This window comes from Clinocottus analis, unplaced genomic scaffold (assembly GCF_023055335.1).
Source record: "Clinocottus analis isolate CAN_PGR_092001 unplaced genomic scaffold, fCliAna1.0.p SCAF_12, whole genome shotgun sequence".
NCBI classification, from domain to species: Eukaryota; Metazoa; Chordata; class Actinopteri; order Perciformes; family Cottidae; genus Clinocottus; species Clinocottus analis.
This window is the reverse complement of record NW_027175843.1, coordinates 14135034-14162705: the sequence shown is the minus strand read 5'-3', so window position 1 is coordinate 14162705 and position 27672 is coordinate 14135034. Positions and strand designations below refer to the sequence as shown.

General features: G+C 41.3%; 2 protein-coding genes across 5 annotated transcripts in view; both read left to right on the top strand.

Moving 5' to 3' along the window:
* Positions 1 to 86: 86 nt before the first annotated feature.
* kansl1l (KAT8 regulatory NSL complex subunit 1-like) lies at positions 87 to 16081 on the top strand. Of its 2 annotated transcripts, none has more exons than XM_068573169.1 (16): positions 87 to 346; positions 734 to 1876; positions 5299 to 5452; positions 5931 to 6083; positions 7058 to 7161; positions 7922 to 8087; positions 9499 to 9673; positions 10129 to 10260; positions 12281 to 12427; positions 12655 to 12752; positions 13068 to 13180; positions 13498 to 13579; positions 13685 to 13797; positions 14057 to 14168; positions 15004 to 15255; positions 15622 to 16081. In XM_068573169.1, the coding sequence occupies exons 2-15, from the start codon at positions 792 to 794 to the stop codon at positions 15223 to 15225; spliced, it is 2856 nt and encodes a 951-aa protein (XP_068429270.1). In that variant the 5' UTR covers positions 87 to 346; positions 734 to 791; the 3' UTR covers positions 15226 to 15255; positions 15622 to 16081. The 2 variants fall into 2 exon arrangements, with proteins under 2 accessions (XP_068429270.1, XP_068429269.1); XM_068573168.1 differs by having other exon boundaries at positions 5296 to 5452.
* Positions 16082 to 17819: 1738 nt separating this feature from the next.
* map2 (microtubule-associated protein 2) overlaps positions 17820 to 27672 on the top strand; it is a 72182-nt gene continuing 62329 nt past the window's right edge. For 2 of the 3 annotated variants that reach the window (XM_068571917.1, XM_068571916.1), the window contains exons 1-3: positions 17820 to 17892; positions 18003 to 18057; positions 18166 to 18321. The gene's annotated coding sequence lies outside the window, so the exon portion shown is untranslated. Of the gene's footprint in view, positions 17893 to 18002; positions 18058 to 18165; positions 18322 to 18494; positions 18678 to 27672 lie in introns of those variants that run through there. The other variant, XM_068571915.1, reaches the window with a different exon arrangement.

The following is a 27672-nucleotide window of genomic DNA, read 5'->3' as shown; positions in this document are numbered from 1 at the left end:
TGTTTCACTCTGTATGTCCTAAAGTCTGAGCTTCTGAAGGGGTCGTGAAGGCACCACGAGCCTGGTCCAGCCCCGCCTCTTTCAGATGTGTTTAGTCCTCTCGACAGTTGATGAGTGAAGGAAGGAGAGGAGAAGGAGGCGCAGCGGCGGATGAGAGGAGACTAGAAGAGGGCAACATAAATGTCACCATTGGACAGCCAGTTGGCTCGCCAGACAATCGGTCAGATTCTGGAAGGATCCGCGAAGGGGAAACATAACGATAAAGATTTTGATATTGAACCGCGTTAATTTTTTTTTATCGAATCAACGATGTTAAGTCGACGGTTGAACGTCCCCTCTTGTTCAGGTGAGTAACGTTCACGTTAACGTTATAACAACAATAGTGTACGGCGTGTTACTGTCCGTGACTGGACACAGTTTATCTAGCGTAGCTATTTTATTTCACACAGTTTAAGTGAGGGCGAATGTCACGGCGTTGTTAATTTAACGTTAAACTAACGGAACTCTGGCGTTATAGAGCTGCGAACGTTACCTGTGGACCCGTTAACCACGCAATGCGTCAACGTCAGCTGCTTGACGCTAAACGCAACTGCTATTTCGTCTAATTTTCAATATCAATATTGAATAATTGCAGTGTCTCCAATGATTATAAGCGGAGACACAGTATCTAATAAATAGGATTTTATTTTCAATTTTTTAACTAACATGGTTTTTCTTTTCTTTTTGTGGTCAGGTGGTTTGAGAGCCAGACTGTGAAGTTTGCTGTCTTGGCTACTCTGACCGTCAGGGGTATGGCCCCGGCCCTCACCAAAATCCTGAAAGATGGCCATGGCATCCACTTGTCCTCGCCTCCCGCCACTGTCAGAATGGACTCGGATGGTCGAGCCGTGTGTGGTATTGAGCTAGAGTCTCCGATGCGGTTGATAGACGACGGAGAACTACAGAAGTTGTGGCTGACACTGTCTCGGTTTCCCTCCTTGGACTCCGATCTCCCTGCGAATGTCCTGGACGTCCCCGCTGACCCTCTGCTTTCCTCGTGTCCGCAGGCGTCTGCCAGCCAGTGTGAGACAGTGCTCCTTTCCAACCCTGCTTCCCTCCTCAGTCTCTTTTCCCTCAACAAAGGCCTGCGTAATTCTCATCAGGTGGCCAGCGTCTTCCCAGGTGTACCAGACATGTTTTTAGTCTCTGACCAAGAGGCTTGCCTGCTGCATGGGCTCAGTAGTGCTCCTGAATGTGGGCCAGATGGTGGTGATGTGCATCACTCCCCTCGTATCGTTACCAGTGTTCCTCCTTCATGTTCTCATGGGAAGATAGACTCCCAGGCATACACTCCCTTCTTTGCACCCCCGCCTACGCTGACACAGGGTAAAGCGGCTGCAATGGGCCGGCATCCTCCAGCTTCGGTGCAACTTTGCAGTGGTAGGGTGAACTCTGACCGGCTGGCGTCCAGAGGCGAGCTTGAGGCGGCCATGAAGGAGCAGCTATCCAGGCAGGCGGGGCTGCATGGCCGAGCTCGGAGGCTCCAGAGGAGGCTGCAAGCCCTGCTGGGAGAGAACGCTTTGCTCCACTGCGACCAGCAGCTGGAGGGGCTGAAAAGGCACTGTCAACTCGGCAGTGCGTCTCTAGACAGCACGGACTCCATGCTTTCTGGTGTACTGCCTATGCAGGTGGGAAGTAAACCCCATTGTTCCTGGCTGGAGTTGTCCACACCCGCTTGTTCCTTCACAGAGCTCACCGAGTTCAGCCGCTCCAGCCAGGCGGTGTTGAGAGGCCTGCAGGAGGCTTTGGACTCCGAGGCCACGGCCAGCAGCAGCTCAGACGAGGAGCAGCAGCAGGAGGAGGATAAGATCCACGGCAGGACCAAGACTTCACCCGTGTGAGTAGAAGGTGCATGTAGTTAGTTGCATGTGTCTTGTGCACATGAATCAACAAGACTTAAACTCTAAAGCCTTGTAGAGGACTTCTTTGGGCAGCTGAAATACGTAGCTCAAGACCAAAATCACAATAAGCTGCCAATCTTTGAGGAAAAATATAACTTCATAGGCATCACAGCTGATTATTCCAGCTAACTAAACAAGCTACAAAGGAGAAGATTTAGAAATCCCCATAACCGCATATTTTACTTATCAAGTTGAGGTAAACCGTATGACTTCACACAGTGTTGAATATGAAGTTATCAGCTCGTGTTCGAAGGAAACAAGAAGAAAACCATTTCACAAACTTCCTTGTGCTCTCACTGCCAAAAGATTTGTTATGCTTTTTGGGGGATTTGGTTGCCAGAACCCAGCTGTGGGTCACACTGGAGCCGTTGTCTTTGTTTTAATTCAGACTACACAGAGGTGGACTGTCACTCTAGGCAACCTTTCAGTGCAGGACAATATAGACACTGAAACCCAGTGAGAGGGAACTTGTTTTAAAAGAAGACACACATGCTGTAAATTGGAGAGGCCTATTTGAGGGTGACAGTATACGTTTTGGAAAATCAGTTGTCTCAGTGTATGAGGTCCACCGTTTCTCTGGAGCGTTAGCCGCATCTTTCACTTGGCCCTGAGTGAAGTTCACAGTGTGGTTGTCATTAGCACGAGTTTCGTCCTTCCCAGCTGTGGAGAGTGTGATGGCATTTGTTAGCTATGCGCACACACACTCTCTTTCCATGCTGCAGTCATCCATTCAACAGACTGGCCAGTTCCCTGGACCCACAGGCGGGGAAAAAAACACACGACCCTGCCAGCAGGCCTGAAACATGCCATTCTGTGCCATTGTGCACAGCCTTTTTCTAGTAAACTTTGTGTGTGTGTGTGTGTGTGTGTGTGTGTGTGTGTGTGTGTGTGTGTGTGTGTGTGTGTGTGTGTGTGTGTGTGTGTGTGTGTGTGTGTGTGTGTGGTTTTGACGGTTTTCTGCTGTACTTGTGTTCTTGCTCAAAATGAGTTGTATTGCTTGCACCAGGTGAGGCAAAATAATGAAAAGCCTGATTGTATGTTCTATCCCGTAAGGAGTGTTTTTTTCTTGTGTGTGTGCAACAAAACTACAAGACAGAATCAAAAAACAGTGTACACAAAAATGGCCATAATCAAAAAGTTTGCATTTTTTTCTTTCTATTGGTCTTGTTGATGTTGTGGGAAATGGCCATGAATACATTATGTTAACGAGACACACACAAATGCAAGGAATGGGAGCAGAATGACACTGGGGAGCGTTACACTGCAAATTCGCTTTGAAAAATTCCAGAGAAAAATAGTACGTGCCCTTTTATAATTTAATTACAATGAAACAAGATACATCTTCATTTTGAAATAGGATTATTTGAAGAAAGATGGATGCTGTTATTCTTCTAGTTGTGTAGAGGTTCATTTTAATAATTTGTATCCCCATATTACTAACCTCATGTTACCAGTTTGATCCACTTCCTAGCCCACAATGTAGGGATGTCAGTGTGGACTCCGTTAGGACAGGAGGGATCACGTCTTGGTCTTCAATTAGACCTTTATTTCAAGTCTGGTTTAAGTGCAGGACCATTTTATGTATTCTTCAACACTTCTGTTGGTTTCCCGTACAAGTGCAATAAACAGGAGCTGTTCCCAAAATGGTTTATTAACAGTGAGAACAAGAAAGAGAGGCTGTTTACTATGCGTGTGTGTTTGTGTGTGTGTGTGCGTGTGTTTTTATTTGGCCAGCTCCAGTCATCTTGGCAGCACCAACTTGCCTTTTGTACAAGTCTGTTGAACAATGCTCTGTGCTGCGTCAGTAAACCTCCCCGGAGAGTTTTTATGGCAGGTTCCTCCATGAAGAGGATATCTCTCTGCTGGAGGAGGAACAGGTCATTGTCCCCCTTTTTAGGAAACATTGTGAACTTGTAAAGCGGTGACATGGTTGGATTTTAATTTGAAACCATGTGGCCACATTGCCACAGTGGCACTCGCGCATGTCTTTCATACCTCCAGGGCTCATTTTTAGGAGGTTTGTAATTTTTGTAGTTTTATTCCCTGTATGGGAAAGGCTACGTGTTGGAACGTTTAAGTGCAGGACACACCCAAAAGCCTTGATGCCTCTGCAAGAGCCAAGAAACACAAGCCGAATGGGATAATTCATAAATCCACCACAGCTTGTTGGGACTGGCCTTTTATTCAACCATGACTTGGCTCTGAAAACTCCTACTTTCCCACTGTGGAGGGTAGCCAGTAGGTTGCGAGACCTCACATGTTAGTCAGCGATAAAAATCGACATGGAAAATATGCACGTGTACTTGCACACTAACGGGTATAAGGCAACCTTTTCTTTTCCTGCCTTCTCCCACTGACTCGTCTACTGCTTGGCAAAGAATTCCAGGAATTTTCTCATTATACAGTTGGAAAGAGCCGCAGGGAAGCCTGGTCTGGTCATTGTCTGTGGAGGAAGGAAGCAGCCTGCTCCTTTACAAACAGATATTATCTCAGGATCGAGTGAAAGTCAGATCAGAAGCAGTCATTAACCAATCACAGGCTTTGTTTTCATATGCAAAGTTTGCCTTCATAACTACAACAAACTGTGTGTAACTGTGATCAGGCGAGCAAACAACAGTTTGGTCATTGACGTAAGGGGTTGGTATTACTACCTCACAATACCAAGGGGTATAGTCAAATCCCTCTGTGTATAGCTGCTTACACATTGGCCTAACCTTTCTCCGGCCTGCAACTGAGTGTTTGAAGTAGGGGGAGTCCCTCCCTGCCCTAGCCAAGGTCCAAGAGCACTGCCATAGCAACTATTGCCGGGCTGAAGCCAGCCAACCACAAGATAAATGCTGACTGAACAGGCTAGTGCCATGGAAACATACTATAGTTACACACCACACAACTCAATGTGTGTTATTCTGTGGCCTAGATAAGCTTTTGTGCCTCGGCAAAGTCCCTCCGCCCCGCAACCCCAGGCTGTTGGGATGCTTAACAATTTACACATGCTACATGGATACATGGTTGGTGTAATATAGGTCATAAGATGACACAGTGCTGCAGTACAAACACGGGAATTGACAAATAGTTTGGTCCGTCCGTGCTCCCTTTGTGCTACTCTTCCCTCTGCAGGCACACATTTTGCCGCGAGTGATTCTAATAGGCTAACCTCTTCATGCACTTCCAGTTAACGGCTAAATTAGAGTTCATGACTGCATTTACTCTCTTGGCATTTTTCCTACATTCATGGCCATATTCCAAAGATGTTCTCGTAAGGTTGTGTTGAAGTCTAATTCACATAATTTGGACAAAATGAACTGAAGACTAAACCACCACAACGTGGGTCTAAGTGTCCTTCTCTGTCATCCAGCAGCAGCAGCAGCAGCAGCAGCAGCTGTGAGGTGCGGTGGCTGGACGAGAGAGCGGAGCTGGGCAGCAGATGGACTTGGTTGCAGCTACGTCTGGCAGAGTTGGAGTTGAGGATACAACAATTGGTGGAGCTCCACAAGCACATCCGCTCTACCAAGGTAAGACAAACACCCTCTGTGCCAACACCAATAAAGGGCAGCTGACAGATTATGAAGGGCTTTTAGTCAGGCCTTGATAATTGTTTAGTGTGAAGAGAGTGTATATGGTCAGCCAACGTCTGCGGTCTTTCTGTAACAAGTGAACAGTACTATAGCGAAAGTACGTTATAGAAAAGTGAGCTACAGTAGTCACATTTGAATATGGCATTAATTAAACAATGAAACTTTCATGAACTGCTGTCACTATAAAAGGCTTCATATGCGTCAATAGACTCGTCTTTTCGATTATTATGTTATTTTTCAGATAAATTGCCCTGTTGTAATTGTATGATCACTGTAAGGTTTGTGGCATAGTGTAGAAATGAAATATCCAAATGTATTTTGTTCAGGCAGACCACCCCGAAAGGGCGTTAATGTTAGAAGCTGAACCCATGTTGTTTGTTTGTGTGTGTGTGTGTGTTTCATACGTGTGTCTCAGGGTGGTGTGGTACTAGCGCAGTCCCAGCCACCGACGGACAGACAGATACAGCAGACCTTGCTGAGCGAAATGGCAGGGTTATCCTGCACAGCCACGGATGCTGACATGGAACCTTGCAGCCCCACACGCCTTCTACACAACATAGAGAGACAGGTAGGAAGGATGAACTAGTATACACATCTGTAATACCGGGGGAATACAACTCAGTACACTAAGTTAGGAGAACATCTGGTCGCTGTATCTGCTGTTGAGAAAAGAACTCGAGGTTGTGAAACTGTAAAATACTGTGTTTTTATTCGGGCTGGCTAAATTAACGCGTTAATAACAAGTGAATGTCTCAATCCTTTAACGCCGTTAATTATTTAATCATGCGTTAACTGCATTTTTTTTTTTTGCAATGGGAGGGGGCTTATCACAGCGGTGCTGCCGTAACCTCACAGGCGGTCAGTCTCAGTGTTGCATTGAAAAATAATAGTGCAGGTGCAAAGCTCCTGATACACTATAGCAGAGCACTTTAATTCAGGATCACTTCTGAATCTTTACTCTTCTCTCAAGAGAGATAACTTTCCTCACATCACAGTTCAGTGCACTTCTTCAAGCCAACACAGGCTGGACTTTTGTCACTGAGGAAGAAAAAGTGAACTGAACTGAAAAACACCAAAAGCACTTATTGCTTTTGTATAAAGTTCATTAATTGCTGGTCTTTAACATACATTTTTATGGTGAGCAACAAACTGAACATGAACAAAAGAAGGGGTTGCTTATCCCTACAAGGGACCCTCACTGAACATACTGTTTATGTCGTTTCTTGATAAAATAAAAATGTTTCTTCTGGTCCCTGTTCAGAAAAAAACAGATTTATATACTATGTATGTTAACTTACTGTTTTTACTTCATTATTGAATTTGGCGCATAATCAGTTAAATTGTTCAACTTTGCCCAGCCCTAGTTTTTATGTATGTGTATATATTGAATCAATGGTTCAAGACATGTTGAATAGTCCATCCCTTCCCTTGGTAGATTGCTTACCCTCTCACTGCTACTGAAGAGAGATGAATGGTATTTCACCCTAAAATCGAATTTGATCACTTGTGAAAAGTATTACGTGGATGATCTTGTCATTGCAGAGTGCTCAGCTCAGCCAGATTGTCAGCAGTCTGATGCCTCCTCTCAGCTTTTCACCGCTATCTAAACAACCATACACCTGGAAAGGCATGAGTGCCTTCACAAGGTAGAGAACACACAAATTATTCTAAATTACATAACACAACCTCTAAGGAGAAATAGATAATGTATTGCTATTTGATAAAACACCCACAGAAAACAAATGAAGATTACTCTTTATTCACCTCTTTTTATTGCCATATGTACTGTATATGTGTCTTTATATGTGTGTTATGAGTTTAGGTTTTGAATTATGAGTAATCACAGTAATGATGTTAACAACTAAATCAGACCATGCATAGGCAATTTAGTGACATCCTCGGAGTTGTCATCATAGTCTGGGACCAAGACAAGATCTATATTTCAAGCCCCTTCAAATAAATGGTCTTGAAACCAAGATCAAGCTTGTGTACTACAACACTGCATAATAGTTATAGCTGTGTTTGCAATAACATAAAGAATACATGTAATATCAAACAATAAACCGAGGTTTCCTACCGGTAGACATTTGTCCATGGTCCCACATAGACCGAGGTTATGTAACCCAGTGAAAACAGCCTGGTCTTCACCATCTGGACTGACTTGAAACATCTTCTCATGTCTTTCTTCCTTGCTGCATTTGTAACTCTCTCCGTCTGGCTCTGAAGTTAAAAGCTATGTAGAAAAAATAAATAAAAATAAAGCATGTTTTTTTGATAATTATTCTCAACGAATAACAAAGACACAAAGACAAACAACATATTGGACATTTTTTTTGAATACTTGTGATCTGAGCACGAATCGTACCTCTGACATTTCCGTGACCTCACCTGATCACGTTCCTGCAGTGGTCAGAAAGGAGACACTCTTTTTGAGCCTAAGAGGAGGAGACTGGGGGCCAGGAGGCTCTCCAAAGCTGATGTGTCGTGCGTGTGTGCCCGAACCCGACCTCTGGTCACCTACCACAAGCCTAAACTGTTCACCGTCAACTCCTGCAATCCCAGCAGTCACCAGGTAGGCACACATGCAGTCTCCTTCATTTCATTTCTGGGATGATTTGCTGCCTCGTTGTGTCCAGTTATTACCATTCATTATTTTTTCCATGAGCTTATTTTTATCTTAGAACTGCTCGGTGCTTCTGAAACAAAGACTTCAGGGACACATTAGTGCCTATTCATTTGTGCCGCCCATGTCCCTGCACAGCGGTAATGGACGGATGCTGAAATACAGTAGCATTTTCATTTCTTCCCCCTCTGTTCCGAGGACTTGGCAGTAAAGACAGTAATGAAGATGACACGAGGAACTATGCCTAATTACTTTATTGCTGCTCAGATTTACTTCATTACATTGCACTTCCTATAAATTCCAACAGTGAATGCATTTTGTGTTTATTCTGGGTTATGTTGGAAACTGATGAAAGTGGGTCACTGTGTAGAAGCTGCAAAACCTTTTCATTAGTTTATTAAATTGAAATTATCCTCGTATCCATGTTAGCTTCAAAGCAGTTGTTTTTAGTCAGGCGTCAGTGTTGGAATGTCATATAACGAAAATAGGTTCTCAAATTAAACCGGAATTAACGTTTAAAGCCACACACCTGCTTCTTTTAATCAAGCACTAATATCTCTTGGATTTGCTTCAAATAGACAAGACCATGTGAGTATTCTGAAGCTCTCGCGTTTAATTAGCCAGGAGAAATGTACTATGTTCTTACCAAGTCAAATGTCAAGTGATTGGCATTGCCTTGCATAACTTTACACAGTTCTAGTAAAAAAACTATCGTTGTACTTATATGTGCAGTAATACATGAATAATAACTACATTTCAGTTTTGTGTTATTTTTTTTAAAATATTTAGATTTACTCAAACTTGCACTAATACAGATTTAGGTGGCCAGAAAAAAACGACAACTTTAAATTAACGATTACGTTGCTCTTTGCCTGCTGGGTCTGCAAATAGTTAACTGATTATGTCGCAGTTTTGACCCACATTTAAGAGAACGATTCTGTCTTACCTTGTGACTGAGAAGGCCAGAGCGGACTTTGAATCAATGGCACCTATGATAGAAACAAAAAGGTTAAGCCTCATTATCGAAGCTCATATACAAACATAAACATGTTAACATACTGTACCATTACCGTGGAGTTTTAACATCTTGCTGAACACAGTGAGTGTAGCTAATATAAAAAAGAAGCAGCACTGAAGCCCCCGCCGTTGAGACATCGCCAGATGGCAAAAAAAGCTCTTTACCAACTTAAATTATTTCATCAGTGTGCTCAGAGAGCAGCTTTGTTTAATCCCTGTGACTCATACTCTAACGAAAAACAAAAAGAAAGTTAGGTAAGTACAGTTGTTAAAGAAACTCTTGTTAAGTATCCTGTGAAAAAATATTTTCTCTCTCTTGTTTTCTCTCTCCCTTGTGCGTCAGGACTCCGGAAAGCCCACGTCTACCATCTCCTCTTCTCTCTCGTCATCTTCCTGTTCATGTTGTTCATCTTGTGATCCTGTAGTCCTGTGCTCTGATCCAGAATGCAGCGCCAGTAGGTCCCTGTCCTTCAGGACCCACAACAGCACACCTCACCCTGTGCAGCCTCCTTCATTTGGTAGGAGAAACATGAACATAACTTCATGAGGTTGACCATGTGGGAAGATGAGGGAACTTGTGCGTGCGAAACAAACCTCTTTTCTTTTGAAAGAAACATTGTCATATTGTTTCATCTACTGTTTTTATGAAAGGTGTAGTTCACAAGCGGCTTTTCTTTGCTTAATATTTGAGTTGTCAGACCTAATCAGAACACAAACCGGCCATGTTGGGTCGTTTGCAAGTCGACGTCTGTAGCACACCGGATGTCCCACGCAGAAGAAGTGATAACTGGGCACGTCGACTAGAACAGTGGTGTATGTAACATGTCGTTTTGCGTGTGGGCTTGCATAGAAAGCATCACACACTGTCGGTGTTGCCTTCGACTGCATGCTTAAACATCGAGACGTGCTGAGTAATGGATCGTAAAAACAGTTATGAGCGCATACTTAAAATCATTCTGTCATTCTCTTGCAGACACCCCTCTGTCCCACCACTTAAAGGGAGTCCAGGGCAGAGAAGAATGGTCCCAAAGGCCTTTGTTCATTAATGTCCAACCATCCAGTCAAGCATACTACAACAGACGTTGCTCCACACCACTGCACAACAGTAAGAAGCTGCCCTTTACCGGTATTGATCGCATACCTTGAACTGTTCTGTAGTGCTGCCCTGTCTTTTCCGTTGCCACGGTGTACCAGCACATCTTACTCAGCCTATGTGTATAGCTGCTGCTTGTGGGCTGTTGAAACATGCCCGCAACCCGCTGTGTTGTCGTAGTCAACCAATGAAGAAGATGACAGGAAGACAGAGGTTCAAAAGATAGCACCTGCATTTTTGTTGTTGTTATTGTTGTTGTTCTTCGCACAGATAGGAGCCTCACTGGCTTTTGATCCTCTTCTCTTTGTTGTGGTGGAGCTGCACGGAAGTCTGTATTTGAAGTTTGAATTTGATGTTAATGCAGAGTCAACACGACCTGCTGCAGCATCACACACAGTCAAAACCTTTCAACGGCGGCTTCTATTGGAATTACTGTAGCTGCCTTACTGTGGGCACTGTGGTCTTTTTGACAAGACATAGCACGGAATATTGTTATCATTTATATTTCATCTATCAGTGTTTATTTTTCCATTCAAAGTTATTGTGAATACAGAGTTTTTGAACTTTTAAATATTAGTTATATTAACAAAACATTTACTTATTTATATTTGACGAGAATCAAATTACTTTTGTAGTTTACATTGTTTCAAAACAATAAGTTAATTATATTCTAATAAACTGACAAATCTCACATTTGGTTGTCATGATACAATGGCTGCTGTGTCTCCTCGTTATCTCCTTGTGTAGCATCGTAAGTGGTTCCTTGCAGGTCGGATATCCCAATGGGTGTCTGATGCTTCCAACCGAGCGGTAGTTTGAAATGAAATCATTCGGCATCTCACCAGAGATCAATATGTGTCTCTTTACATTAGTCGGAAGCTAATAAATGGTCATTTACTTCTGGCAGCTGTGGTTCCACAGCTTTAAGTGGTTGTTACTCCCATGGTTGTCCACGCTGTGAATTGATGTTACAGAACAATCAATGATCGGTTGATTTTAGAACGGTCCCTGTTCGTCCAGGCAGGGTTGACTCAACAATATATCAGATGGCTTGTGTTCAATACACAGATGAGGTGAAAAGAGGCTCTCGGGAGGAAGGAGAGGTTGAGAGAGAATAAGAGAGGAGACACAAAGGAGGACAATGTGGAAATTGATAAAGACTTCATTCACCCACCACTCGATTTCCTGTCAGTTTGAATGATTATTTTTTCCTCTTGTAGATAGCAGAGAAAGAAGTCTAGTAAACATCACCTGAAACGATAGCCTGGCACATGGAAACCAACTTCTTATCATAGTTGGTTGTAGCTAATGTACAGTGAGATTACAGAAACAGTCAAAGCAAGAAAGGGATGAAAATGGGTACAAATGGCATGGAGAATAAAGACTAACGATGTAAATATATGAATAGTTCCCAATGGAAGCTGTTTGTACAGTGTAGGAATGGAGAGCTCTATGACGTACGTTATTATTGAAATGAAAGGTGGATTCCAGGAATCATTCTATTAATGGTTTCCTCTTGTTCCTCCATTACCTCTGTCCTCCTCTTCTCTTTATAAAATCGGTTGGCATTCTGTTTTCCAGTTTCCAGTCATCATGGACGGCTAAGAAGATACATGTGTACATTTGTGTGTGTGCATCTATAACTATATTTAGCCCTGCTGGTATGTTGTGTTTGGTTAAGCAAAGTAACAGAAAAAAATGATAAATTCAAGACACTAAAAAAATATCAAAGTGTCTGCAGCACAGTTAATTAATTTCATTAATTGCACGATTTGACGTTGTTAATCAAAAACGAAGAGACATTTGCATTTGGCTGGCAGTTTATCTGCGCTATGATTACTGCAAATAAAGATGTTGGTGGTGTGTGAGCAAGAAAAAAGAAAACTTAGAGGTGGTCAACTGCTAAAGTAATCGGTTCTAATGGTTAAATATTAGTTTTTGTACACTTAACCCAAAGCGTGAAATCCCTGAGGAACTGAAGAGCCATTTGGGATGACAGGAAATTCCTGTGTGTGTGTGTGTGTCATTATAGGTCGCACATACAAGCAGCATGCACGGCATCATAAAAGAGGAGTTATGGGTCTGTCGCCTATCAGGAGGGCAGGCTCTGCCCAGAGTCAACGCAGGAGAGCCAATCAGAGGAAGAGGAAGAGAAGACACATCCACAGGCTCACAAAAGGTGTGTGTATGCAAGTGTATGTTCACCCTGCACTGTACATTTACAGTGAATCAGTTGGTGACTAAATGACTACAGTGAAAACTTTCCACTGCGAGGAGCAGGTTTGGTAAATAGACATTTTTTTATTTTTTATGAATAATATTTTTTTTTGGATACTAAAATGGGTTTAGAATGTAGTGTCTGTTCCAGCCTCACAATATTTTGATACGTGCATGTGTTACATTCAGATGAGGAAGACATCCTGTACCAATTCTGTGACTCAAACAGTTCAGATGAAGTGCAGGAGGAGAGCTACACACCGTTCTCACGCAAGAAGGCCTCACAGGTAACAAACGCACACATTTTTTAAACGTGTATACATTTGAGAACCTTCATAGACATGCACAGTAATGCCAAAACCCTGACCCTTACCCCATACCTAACTTAAATTAGCCTTGACCTTAAAACCAGGGCAAGATAACATATTTAACGGTGAAACAGAAACGTAAAACAAACATTCAAAACCATCTCTTGACTTCTCTTGACATAAAAAAAGCTGGCCGGCCTACAGAAAACCAGTGTCACAGCAACCCGGTGATGAAGATGTATGTGAACACTTGTGAATCATTGGTGTGAACCGTCATACTGCGTTTCCTTTTAGGGCTTTGCTCGCAAACGCCAGGGAGAGAGTCATTACAACATCAACAACATTGTCATCCCCATGTCTCCGGCTAAAGTGGAAAAGCTGCAGTACAAAGACATCCTGACGCCCAGGTATGGAGCAAAAGTGACTCTAATGGATTCACATAGAAGTCTGAAGGTCCTAGGTTTTGTATTTTGGCGCATAACTTTTTTGAAAGCTAATCATTTTACGAGCACATGGAATTTACTGTGGGTTGCCACCATGTCCACAAAATATTAATCATAATTACTTTCCATGCCTCTCCTCATTCATATGTAGGTACCAATATGCTCATTAATGATCAGATACTAAATTAAACACACCCCTTTTTACTTTGATGTAAATGGATTCTGTCCACACCTTCCACCATCATTGTCTGTCACCTCAAAATGTCTGTCTTTCTTTGCAGTTGGCGGGAGATTGACGCGTCGTCTCTGATGGACAGTAAGGCAGAGAAGAAGAACAACGACGATGATGAGGAGGAGGAGCAGGTAATGTCTCATCCCTTTGAACATGAGCTGTTTATTGGAATTTGTGAAGAGAATACCATCTTTATTCCTTTTGTGTGTGTGTGTGTGTGTGTGTGTGTGTTTTAGGTGGAGGATCTCACTAACAAAGTGTTTGCACAGAGACACCTGGATGTGGAGCAGAGGGAGAAATTGCGCTGGTCATCATGGGGAAAAAGGAAATGTTGCAGGCTTCCTGAAAGGTGGGAACAAAAACAGTTACACAGGATCAGAAATTTATCAATTTTATCTGAAGATTAGAAAAAAGAGATTCAGTTGACAATTATACTAAATTCTAAAGTCCAGTCCTCCTGTCTGTGCTGACTGCATAGTACAACGATTGCAGAGTTGGTTTGTTCGTCTCAGTGCTTGTAAATATAGCCTATGTGAAAGGGGAATGTGGAGTAATTTACTTGTGAAGTTTCATGGGGTGTGCTTGTTTTTTCACTCTCGATCTAGCAGCAGGCTGTCAGGCAGTGGGGGCGGGATGTGCACATCAGGAGAGGAGAGCTCCGTGGAGTTGGGTTATGCTCCGCTGGATTCTGGTGAACAGCAAAGCTCAGAGGAGTGGCTGGTAAGATCAAAAGCACCACAGCTGAAACCCCAAACACTCCAAAAAAACTTTGAATATGATGATTCAGGTGCCATCGGAGGGAACTCACACTTACCACGCACAGCAATCTTTCTTTTTCTTTTTTTTTTACCTTTCAGTCGCTATAAAGAGGAGATTTAGAAATGCATTGCTCGTAGATTATCATTTCTTCACCCACGACTGTTATTTATGCTCCAGGTGAGGAACAGAAACAGTGTAAATTAGCAAAAATGTGTTGCAGATTAATCAATACTCTCTCTGAGTCATATTGTGAGGTAAGAAGCCTTGATGCATCTTTGAGAGCCGACACTTCTCCACTCTGCCTGTTGATGATACTCTGATTGCAGTGCTCTGGACCACTTCTCTTTGATTAGAGAAGGAATGAGTTGCTACTGAGCAAGATTGTCCATATCAACCGTCTCCATACCACAAATATCCCCCACTTCACTGCTTCGCACTTATTATGCACTCCAGCAGGCACCATACAAACCCTGATTAAAGCAGGGTAAACAGTTTGATTATTTTCAACAGACATCAGAGCCATGCACCCTCATGATACAGCCTGCAAAGTCTAAATTCAATAAAGGTTGTAGTGCAATTATCGAGTTGCAGACATTATTTCACAGTTTGTATGGAGCTGATGAAAATTTAAGCATATGTGAAGCTCAATATATAGATATATTCCAGAAAGCGATACATATAACACATACTAAACTCAAAATGTAGAAAAACAATGTATTCAATTTACAGATGTGTATAATATGTACAGAATTGTAACTTTGCTCATTTTCATCATATGCCTTTTGACCCCCGGCAGCCGCGGACACCTTGGGAGCCACGAGTGTTTCCTTTGGCCGAAGACGAGGAAGACGCACTTCTTTCTGATAACCTGGACAAAGTCCCATCAGGATGGCCGGAGTGTATCTCTTCCTGCTTTAGGTTAAAAAACTCCAACTCCTGTCTCTCCCTCGCTTCCTCATCTGGTGCTACACTGCCGCCTGATGGACAAAGCCGGAGCAGCACATCCAACGGCAGCTGAGACAGCGGTGCCTTTTTATTTTTTTTAAATGTAAGTCGTGAAATACATTGAATTCTTAAATTGTTGATTCATTTGAAAACTTTTGAATAAATCATGTTATTTTTATGTTGTAATATTAATAATACAAATTGTGTATATATTAAAATGATGTATTAATCATATGAACAGCATTATTACTAAAACAATTACTTTTAATAACTTTATTTTCCTCCTTCAGCTCATAAGTCAGTTTAGTAAATTATTTTGTTTGTCATTCATTTAATAATCTATTGTGTCCTTTATTTAGTTATCTGTGCATGTCTTTATTTGTCCAATTAGTACAAAGGAATTATTAATTTGTTGGATTTCTTACATTTATATTTGTCAAATAATTTGATTGTCGTATTTGCTCTCCAGATCTCCTGATGTCTGGGACCTTGAGGAGAAAATGTGACTGTGGGAACCTTAATTGGATACTTAATACATTCCAGAACAGTGATTTTATGTTATTTGCTTAATGCTTTAAAGCAAAAGTGTTTTGTGGGTGTACGTTGTGAGTATTGTAGCATAACTACTGTAGCTTTTGCTACACTTTCAGGTTTTAATGTATAAAAGGTGCTGTATGTAAAGAGATGTGTACCAGCACAACCCCACTGTAGACTCAGGTTTGTAAACTGTACGTAGTGGACACTTACTATTTATTTTCACAGTTGTCTTAAAAAGTCAGTATATGAAGACTTTAGCACATACACATATTTATGTAACTTTTACTTGATTTACATGTGCTTTTTTGACTTCATGTACTTTTTATGTGTTGATGCTGTCATTTGGTATATATTTTATATGAAAGTTGTTCGTAAACATTTTCCAGCCAGAACTTTTTCTCGAGTCTTCTTGTGGCTGATTCAAATGGTCACCAACACAGGAATGAGGGTGGGAATACAGGAGAAGAAACCTCAAAAAGCTATGCTACATCTCTTAGCATGCGAAAGTTGAGAATTTCAGCTTGAGGCAGAAATGTAATAAATCAAAAAGAGTTATATAATTATGACATGCATGTATGAGCCCAGGTCAAGGCGTTCAACATTTTACCCCATAACAGTTCCTACTGTTCATATTTTAGGTGCCTTTAGACATGCAGCAATTTGAAAAATGTCCACATCTATTTAAGTCTTGCAACTAATCCCTCAGAAACCCTGGGGGTGTATTATTTCACATGTAATATATCTGCCAAGTGTACTTTACATGTCATTGACGCACAAGATAGTACTAGAAGGACAAACTAATGTGAGGTCATTTCAGCGATTTGGGTGATTAACATTTATGGACGTCACAGCTTTTTAGGGCCACAGTCTCAGAGAAACAGCTTGTACTTTGATGTCATGTGCATAACCTCTTCTTATAATATCCTTCACTTCTACCAGGGGGCCTAATGGGCAGATGGTGGTCAAGGTCATCCTTCTCATCTTCATGCATGTGTGCCAGTTGCTTTATAGCAGGGATGAGAGGCAGGGTGCTCAGTTAGAAACCCAACCACACAAAATGCTTTACAGGTAGTAATGATCTTATTATAAGTTGGTAGGAGTAAATGGAATTTGGCTGATAACCTAGTCTTCTATCTATTGCAACAGATGTCTGCTGAAGAAAATTCTTATTTTAGTTCTGATATAAAATGTGTTTCCTGTGTTCCTAAAAAAAGCATGTTTAATTGAGAAAATGTCATGTAAAATGTGCAGTATAATGCACAAACAAGCCTATTATATTCCAGTAGAGCTTTTGGAGAACACATGTTTGCTTAGAAGACAGTTTAAATTAACATAGAAGCAGGATCCCTAAAAACATCTGTTAATGGACCTGGAATTAACAGACTAAACTGGTGATACATTGTTGGACACAACTACGAGGAGCATCACTTATGATGCAGAGTATTTCTCCATGCTTGTAACTACAGCAGTTGCACTCTGGAGGGTGCTCTTGCATATCAACAACCCGGCATTGAAAGGCACTTCATGTAATATGACAACATAATTATGACAATACTGTAATATAACTCATTTTAAAGAACTTTACTGCAGTACATTTGAATTTGTCCATGCATAACCTTTTGAATTTAAATCAGGGAAGTCTTCATCTAAGTCCCACTTACTTACATACCCACGTACTTATTTGTAAGACAGCAGTTCTAATAAAAATTGATCTTGGGTCTTAGTAGTATCATTCCAGAATTTAGCTGGAAAGAAAGGCTGCTAAATTATTCGAGCAGTAGCCTATAAACACAATGCAGTTATACTCAAATTCTGCAATTAAAATTTGAGTTTTTGATAAATAGCTACTACAATGGTAAGTAATGTAAATGCATTAAAATACTCAAATTAAGGAACTTTGTTGTAATGTTCAACATTAGTGTGGGGTCTCTGGCCTGTTCATTAATATACTTGCAAACTACATCCAGTGTTACTTCTTTGATATAATTGCATACAGTCAATGCTACTTAATTAATATACTTGCATATTAGATTCGGGGTCAATTAGTTGGCTTGACCTTTAACCTGTAAGCACATTGTCATACATATAAGCTCCCGATAGGGGCGCTATTTAAACCTGGTGTTCACATTAGCCGCGAAAGAGGTTGGAGTTGGTTTAGCTAGCTTACTAACATGTCTACGCTGAAGTCAAACCAGGCTAACAGGTCATACACAGATCCGTTTATAACTTGTTTATCGTCCAAAATGAAATAGTTTATAGGCACTACGTGCGCGTTGAAACGTCATGGCTTACTGTGCTGTACTGTCTAAACAGGACCAGCATGTGGATCAGGCTGCAGATAAGTTAGCTCACTGGCTCACTTGCCGTGGTGAGTACAGTTAGTGTTAAATAACACTACGAAAGCATTACATTTGTTTTTCAAATTACATTTAGTGTAACGCACACAGCGTTTTTAAATTATATCTCTTATCTTCAGAATAACGGGTGGAGCACAACACCGTAATTACTGAAGCACAGTGATGGAAACAGAAAGTCCCCGCGCGACTAGCACCGTCATTACGGTACATGTCGGCTGCGGAGCCTCTGTGTCCGATAGACCCGGAGTTGCGCTGACAGACACGGCACCGAACAGGTAAAAACCAACAACCAAAAAAGCTCTTCTTTATTTCTATAACAGATTGACGATGCAATAGAATGTGTGTGAATGTGCAATGACTCGGACTAAATTGTTGTGACATTGACTGGTCAGTCCATGACGGACAGCGAATGAGCATTTCAGCAGAGCGTTGGAGCTGAAACGATGAGGTGCCCCGCTGGAGAAAGGGCGCATTGTTCTTCTTCACTAGAGCTCAGTCCTGCTTCTTGTGAGTCGGTTCTGTCTCAACTCTTGTTTTCCGGCCGGCTTTAAATAAGCAATGTTGCAGGATTTAAATCTGATAGGAAATGTGGAGCCGAGCAACAGATCTAGGAACCAAATCTCGGACATAGGTAAGCCACATTGATTGCCTGCAGGCTCTTTATTGGTCCAATTATGCAGTTGAATGCCGGTTTTGTCGACGTGTTGAATGGATGCTGTCTGCATTGTGCCACATGAAGTCTCTCTACCTATTGCGGGGGCACTGCGGGGACTTGCCTTGCTGCGGTAGTGCGCCTATAATGCATTGTAGTTTAGAAAGCTATAACATTAGGTCACTGAGAGGAGTAAAAAAAAAAAAAAACATTGAGAACGTGGCTTTATGGAAATGTAACGTGATTTATAATCTGAACAACGCTGCCTAATGACAGTGACAGAACGGTGCAAAATATAGGTGCTGAGTCATATTGCCGTGCTGCTCCCTCTCTTTGATTGATGACACAATTTAAAGCGTAATATGTGCATGTTTTATTGTCGTCATTACTATAGGGATTAATGTGAAACATTGAGATTTTGGTTGCTGCATATTTGTGGTTTGAGGGTGATTGGTATCAAGTGTGAAAGCTGGTTGCATTCAGACACTGATCTCCATAAGAATCACAGCAGCTCAGGAAGCAGTCTGGGTTGTTACACCTCAGAGATCATTTACCTCATCCTGAATGGATATTAAATAGTGAACTTAAACATGATCGATGTCTTGTTTCAGTGCATGCAGGTTTCAGTTCCATCTCATTTACATAAAGGGGCTGGCTATTGATTTTCCCTTTGTCACATCCACTTGCCTACAGTGTGCAGATACATTTAAATGCCTGGTGCGTCCAGGATGAGGCTGGGGTGCATTGAGTCATGAATGGTGAGACAAGCAGCTCGGAGCTCCTCCTCGCTGAGGGAGTGGGCTCATACTCCTTGAAGGCCAGGTCGGTCGTCTATCGATACCTAACATTAGGTCATCTTTTTGCCTGTGAGGGTTGCGGACAGGAGCCGATTCTGCTCGTAATCGATTCCTTTGGCTATTACATGCTTCTAGCTCGACTGAGGAAGGACAGAGGAGAAGCTGCAAACATTTAGATGCTTTGCTTGTTTATTACGTGCTTCTTTTGACACCTGATCTTTTTACTTTGTCGACTGACACAATATCGCCGTGATCTACATACTATACATATCATAGTGTTTGTTTTTCACAACCAAACAATCTTTATATTACAGTAGCATCTTGTGTTAGCAGTTTTATGATTGTGTGTGTATACGCATGCTACTGTAAAAAAATACCCTTTATTAGCGTAAAAACCAACCCGTAATCAAGATTTTATGAAATTTAGTGTAAGTGACAAGGTCAGCTGTGGTTACTAATTTGTGTTTTGGAAAAGCCTTTGAGGGTAAATGGACCTCTGAGATTGCTTGCCCGTCTTTACAATGATGTGCCTGTTTTTTATTAAAGAGTCTCAGAACCTCATTCTTAAAATTTAGCACATAGTAGACACTGCAAGCTGATTTGGGGAACTAATTAAATGGCGAGTGGATATTTATTAAGTATTTATCAGATACAAAGACATCAGCTAGAAGTGTAGACGTCAAAGTGATGCGTGGTCCATACTTCAGTTAATGAATCAGTGTCTGTGTTGTGTACAGTCGATGACTGTCAGTCAAATATCAGAGCGAGGAATCAGAAAATGAACCAGAGCGTTGATGGTTTTCTTATAAGGAAAGGTCTTTTTCATAGACTTCCTGCTATACCAATTTATCAACTTGTACAATAGATAGATAGATAGATAGATAGATAGATAGATAGATAGATAGATAGATAGATACTTAATCCCACAAGGAGACATTTTTGTGTATGTAGATTGATGCAGATTTTTTTCTGAATAGATTAAGAACAAGTTGAGTGTCTTGCCCAGCCTGGGATTTTAGCCTAATTAGGAGTTGGCTCTGGCTGATGAAAAAAAGCCTGTTTGTCTGAGAAGAATGGATTCACATATAAAACAAATACAAAAAAAACCTTAATACATGGATTCAAAAATGGGATTCAAAAACATTAACAGAAGAGTAGACCTAATCGTGAGTGTTTAATTATTCTGCAGTCTGGATACTGAATATCTTCTTTCGGTTTTAACTGGCATGAGTGAGGGAATTTGAAAGTCGAATAGGGTCAAATGAACTCAGTCAGGGAAAAGAGAAAAACATTCAGTGCTTTGAAAACAGAACCTTAAAACCGATTGCTTATTTAACTGGTAAAAGGGAGGCTAGTATTGAGGGATTACTGGACTCCATTCTTGGTGCCAGACAGGAGCCTGGCGTCAGTTTTTAGACTCCAATAGAGTTACACAAAATGCGAGACCAACAGATTAAGGCTTTATCCACACGGCTACATTTCAAAACTTTTTAGAAATACTCTCCGCCCAATTTACCACGCCATCACATGGCAAACAATGGCCATGCGCCACTTGACGTCAGAATCTTTGCAAAGCGCTCAAATAATAGCTTGCCTCCTTCATAGGTGGGCAGTAGTAGCGTAATAAAAGGCAGAATTGAATAGCGAAAGAGCTGCTAAGCATAGACAACAAGGTCATGTAATGCTTGAAATTTGTTATTGATGTTGAAATGAACTACTGGTCGTTGAGGCCAATGCTGTTAAAAAAATCACATAATAGGACGATCAGGGAAAGGATGCATCAGGGCTGATGAGACCCAATGAAGGCGCAAATGTGGGTGTCCGCGTCATCATTTACAATAAAAAAACAACAACAACTGATGATGCATTTTAAAGCATACACGTAGTGTGGATGCAGCATGAGGCACATATTGTTTCTAGATACTAGATACTTTTCAATGTACAGAGTAACTGTCTGTTATCTGTGCATATGATAATCGACAGTCGGCTGTCGGAGTGAGCAGTTCAGGCAGAGGTGCCAGCGAGGTGAGGTAGCGCTGCAGCAGGCCAGGTCCCAGTGTGGTGCCAAATGCTGGAGGTCAGCTTTACATAAGTCCAGTGTGTCAGTGAGACAACCTAATCCTGATTCCTACAAAGATACTTAGTCAGCCGAGCACACACACTCAGAAATACACAAACAGGCAGTCCTCGCTTGTCACATTCAATGATTGACGTAGACTCTGTGTGTGTGTGTGTGTGTGTGTGTGTGCGTGTGCGTGTGTGTGTGCTAGAGAGAGGGACAAGCAATATAGGAAAGCTCTTTGTATGAAAGAAGAGAGACAGTGGGAGCTTTGGCAGTCGCACCAACACACACTGAATCCAGCCTGTCTGCCAGCGAGCTGCCAATCTCTCCCCCCTCTCTGTGCCGAGGTGAAGCACTCCAGGTTGTTGGAAGATTAGCCTGTTTGTCAACAGGTTTATGAAGAAGGGAGATGTTGCCCCTGTGCTTTATGTTACCTATATTAGATTATACTTAGGTGTCAAGTAGGGAGGGCTGCGACTCACTATTATTTCCGTTTATCAATTAAGCTGCTGATTGCTGTCCTTTACGAATCTATAAATTATTTTGTCCCAGAAATGTCTAAATCAGGATGAGAATCACCCTTATCAGCCAGGTACGTGTGCACATATAAGGAGTTGACACCGTTAACAACAATAGCCGACAATACAATACAATTATTTTTCTGTCTTTTTAATCAGGTGTTAAAAATTATAATAATAATAAAACAATGAAAATGATACTACTTCATATGTCATCTAATAACTTCATATGAATCACATTTAATTAAGATATTTTAGACTCAAACCTAAAATAGTGTGTCAACCCTTTTAGGGGAAACCCGCGACTCCATTCAGGAGTGTTTGTTTTGAGATCGGTTGAGAGAGGTGCAACGTCGCAGACGTTCAAAAGAGAAATAAATCACGCACAGTAACCGAATGTGACGCTTTCATTTGTTTGAGAAGTATTTTTTTTAAAGACACACGTTTATAGAGTTTTGTGTTGAACAGTATTGATTATCACTTTGAAATTGTTGCACAACCCTGATATTATCCTGCAAAAGCCAGCTATTTATAACAGTTTACTGACCGCTTCAAGTCGCCTAGTGACTGAAAACTGCCTTGACACCAGAACTGAGATCCAGGATTAATGAGCTTTTTTTGCACTTGTAGTTGACCTCTTTTCAAGGGTAGGGACAGTAAAGAAAACAACAAGGTAGAATACAGGAACCATAAACATTTAGCATGTCCTTGATCTAGTGCTGGGCATTGTACATTAGCTGGCTGCTTGTATTCAGTTTTGCAGTAGAGTGCAAAGGTCCAAGGATACCTACATGGCAACAATTTGATGTCGCCACCCGGCTTTTTTTGGTCAGTATAATAGATTTTTAGGAGTGTATTTAAGATTGTTTCGAAAATGCATGTGTGGAGTTGACATCTGTAGCTTTCTTGTTCTGTCAGGGTCCGTTACCAAAGGAAAACCATCAGCTGGTAGCGTCTGTGTTCCAGGACAGCTGTTTGCAAACTTAGTCAGTTTTTCCACTTTAGATGCTTCATAAAGGATTTAGTATTAGAAAAGATACACATTTTATGGAATATATATATATATATATATATATATATATATATATATATATATATATATATATATATATATATATATATATATATATATATATATATACGATGGATTCAAGAGAAGAAAAAAAAGATCATGGCCACCTTCCCTTTTTTGGAGAAAGTGGAATGAACTTCTCTTTAAAGTTTCCGCAAACCAGTATTTTCATTGAATAGACGACCTTTTAAGTGTTCACATTTACATTTTGAGACTTACATTTTAGTGCCATACCCACATTTCATGTCCATAAAATGATAACTCACCGTTTATTCCATCGTCAAAGAAAATAAATTGGTAATCCTAGGTCAGCGTTAAAATGCTGATGGACCGCATAATGCTGACCTCAGTAATTGTGTCCTTTAAAGTTCGGTCAGGGAGCGGGCCATCAGCTCAGTAACTTCCATTTTTGGCAGTTGTTCAGGTGTGGTATGGCTCACTTCACCTGACCTGCTGCTAAAGGATGTTCTCTTGGTCCACTCACAGACCTGCTACGCACCTCAGTGAAATGAGCAGTTTCTTGTTACGCTTCTATTCTTCAACTTTTATTTCTATTTTTCTACCTCCTCTGAAGGTTGGCGTCCAGCTGAGATCAGTTACGTCAAACCCACTAAAGTCAATCCCAATACCCAAACTTGATGTCAGCTTCTAGCGGACTAGCAGTTTGGAGCGGACTGAACCTCCATCATTGATGTCGGTTCAAACAATGTTACTGTAGTTACTGTATACTCCCAAGAAATGTAACCTTTTCAGTGGTTTGTTTTTTCGCGGTTGATATCTCTTCTGTTTCAGTTCTCAATTATGTTTTCTTCTTATCAAATTCAGACAGTTGCCCGCTAACTAAGGACAGTTTGCTCAAGCTAATGTACATAATACAGTTCTGAATCTCTGGCTTGGAAATGGCGTGACGTGGCAGGAAATGGGACTGGATTAGTCTGTCCATCTGCACATATAGAAGAATTAAATACATATTAATAATGTTTTATGTCAAATGTCATGCAGAAAAGCCTGTTTAGTGAACCTAAAATGTATTGCTTCTCCAGTTAATGTTAATTATAAAAAAAAAAAAAAAAAAACGGCAAACAAAAAACCCCCACTTGTCAGCAGCAATGTAACAGGCTGTCAGAGACAACAACAGGCCAGCTTTCCGTTGCTGAGGTTGTTGGCGGACTCTCTTCCCAAAACACAAGAAGAAGCTGTGCACATTTTGAGACGGGGCTTTTTTGAGAAGCGTATGCATTCCCGCTGTGTGTCAAGTAAAGAAAAGCAGCTTATACATAAATAAGAAAACAAAAGTTGCAAGTAGAATTTTGAATGGGAAGGTTATTTCGGGAACCAGTCTGATGTCAGAAGTCTATAGGATATAGCTATTTAAATAGAGCCACGTTCGCTGCACCCAGAAGTACACGACAAAACAGATAGAGAGCTCATAGAAAAAACATGTGTGGGCTGAATCCAGAAAAACATAAGGGTGAGTCACAGCTCACCGAACTCCTCTCCTTTTCTCTCCTCTCCTTTACTTTCTCCCTTTTTTATTATTTCTTTCTAATGCTGGCAATGCAGCCTGTCACTTCATCCTCAAATAAATGAGCGGAGCTGCCGTGATCAGTGTGAAGTCTGGGCGTGACAGGATGCACTTCACTTCCCACCATCTCTCTGACGACACTAATATTTTCACTGGAACGACATTTGGCTGTTCTTTGTGAATATTTAAGAAATGTGCATCTAGTACAGGAGCAATCAGTTGCAAAAGCTGAGCTCTCATTTAGTGTGTTCCTGAAATTGTTTTAGAAGAGTGTATTGGCAGAGAAATGCAACTAAACCGCCTGCCAGTTAGAATAATATCTCAGAAAATGTAATGGAAAAAATCCAACAATACAACCGCCTTTTTAGTCTTGATAATACAGTAAGAACATTATTTTCATTTATTTAGTACTTGTACGGTAGCACATATTTATTGGGAAGGCAATCAAATTGTTACAATTTATAAACAATTATGATTACTGTGTTGTGATTGACAGCTGGACAACCCTTATCCTTAACAATAATAGGCCTGATACGAGACAGTATATGATGAGCAAACTGAAACAGTATTGGACAAACATTTCTGAATGTGAGAGCAGTGCATATAGTGGGACTCACCTGGCTCATTATCGGAAATCCAAAGACAGCCATCTTCCCACCCAGTGCCCAAATACTTCCCACCACCCACCACCTCCTCCCACAAGGGTTAAAAAATGAAATAGATATCAGTCATGTATCACAAATATTCCCAAGCCTTCTCTTCTGACTTTTTTCCTCTTGCATCACACCATCAGGAATTCATGCACTAATGACAGGCGTCACAGTCTGATAGCAGCCCACAGCCATCAGAGACCTGTCAGCAATCGAGGTGCAATTATTGTCGAGCTAAATAGAAAAGAGGTTTGTATAACAACCCTTACATAAATCACTTTGTCACAATAAATGCATCTGGTATCACTTTATTGAAATGCTTTAGTATTACTGCTCAGCTCCTCTTAATGGCTTGTCTTGATGGGGCACAGAGGTTGATGACAACGCCCACTGAGGTCTGCATCGCAGGAAAGACACAGCATCTTAGTATGTCTTCCTCATCTAACTGAGAAAACAGGCTCTCACATGAATGGCAAATTATCACCGTTCTGCCTACATTAACACACATCTTAGATAAAGACAATAATGGCAGTCAATTACCATTATAAATGCACCTAAGAAATGTTAAAAGTTGTTCACGCCAGGGATGGTCAGAGAGGCATTTAGGCCCATTAACAACAACCAGGTGAGTCAAAGGTTTGAGCTGGAAATCAAGCAGCGAGGGTACAAAATGTATAAAAAAAGGTAAAAAACCGCCCAGTCACCATTTGGCCACAGTTGACATCTGATTCTTGTTTTTTATCGCCTGGCGTGCTGGCTTTCCCAGTTTACCACCATACTGCTGGAAGTGTCACCAGACGCTTTGTAGAGTGTGTGATCTGCGGTTTGGAACTTGTTGCAGATCTGTGGGATTTCAGAGCGTAAAAGCTTACAAGTTAGACACGAGAAAGGAACATGAATTATTCCCTCATTGTTTTGAAGTGTTGTGTTTCATCTTTTCAGCAGTCGTCTTTGGGGAAGCAAGCCGTCCCTCTTTTAGTTATGTCATGAAGACTCATTCCTACGCGCACGCAGACCCACACACAGAGCCAACGGAGGCACACACACATTGACACACACGTACTGTACAAACACACAGACTGTCTCTTGATAGTCGATTAGAATAGATGCCAGATGATGTAACTCTTTAATCTGGTAGTTTTTTTTAACCCTTCTGTCAAGTGTTACTCTACTTTTCTGCTCTTGACAGACCAATCCTATCATGTAACTTCATTGTGACGGTCACAATTCCCCCTCAGATCAGGATTCACACTATATACCACATATACCACGGAGCTTTATTTTGATATATCCACTGTGGCACTTCCAAAGATTATCACACATCCATTGTGTGTGTCTGTGTGGGCGTGGGTGCATGTACGTGTGTGTGAGTGTGTGTGCAGTCCTTCACTAAAGCAACCAGTGGGTTGGTTCTTCAGGGGGAGGGGAAGCGGCTCTCTTCTTCTAGACTTTAATCTTTGACCATCTGCTCTTGCTAAACCCTACTTCGATCACACCCTTTCTCACAAGACGCACCGCACCTCGTTGCACGTGCGCTGAACTACCTGTTCGATCAAACCATCGGAGGTAGAAGAAAGCTGCACTGACCAACACAGATAACGCGGTGATGTTGAACGTGGATTGCTTGGCAGAGGAATGATGTTATCTGTCCACATGCTTTAAAGCAGAAAAGTGGGGGTTGAAAAATTTAACAAGTCATCAAACGAATCAACACCTCAGAGAAAATTCACATTAGGAACTGGAAGCCGGTCTTCTTCAAAATCTCCCGTTCCAAAATGGCAATGAATAAAAAGAAAAAATAAAGATTAAAGAAAATATTTTTTTTCCCTTGAAACAGAAAAGACATGCTGTTGGAAATACACTTTGAAGGATAAAAAGTAGTCCATTCCTTCGCAATAATTAAAGTCAGTATCTACACAACAATTTTAAATGAAAAGCATGTTCATGGAGTGTCGCAACACAAGAGGTAAAACGTCTTCATCAGGAGATTTTGTGACGATGAAACGTGTATAACCCAGTCATCTGCAAGTTATCAAAAGTAAGGGCTTACAAAACACCTGCACTAAGAACATTAAATTACCAGGATTAAGCGCTAGTGTATATGTGATTAAGTGTGAGTGGGAACCTATGCTGGAGGAATCACAAGATTACACCAGGGGAACAGAGAATGGGATTACTGTCCAAGCAGATCACACACACACACACACTCTCACACGCTCTCACACACACTTGCTTATTGCAGGAAGGATACGTCTTGGAGGGAATTTGGTGATCGGGAAAAGGTTGGAAAGAGCTAAACAGACAAGCCAAGGCAGTTGATGTTAAATCTGCAAAGTACTTTTTAATTTAG

Coding starts and splice junctions, on each gene's coding strand:
- kansl1l (XM_068573168.1), top strand. CDS start 792: ATGGCCCCGGCCCTCACCAAAATCCTGAAAGATGGCCATGGCATCCAC. Junction 10,261..12,280: donor CTCCACACCACTGCACAACA/GTAAGAAGCTGC, acceptor GTGTCATTATAG/GTCGCACATACAAGCAGCAT. Junction 13,181..13,497: donor AAAGACATCCTGACGCCCAG/GTATGGAGCAAA, acceptor CTTTCTTTGCAG/TTGGCGGGAGATTGACGCGT.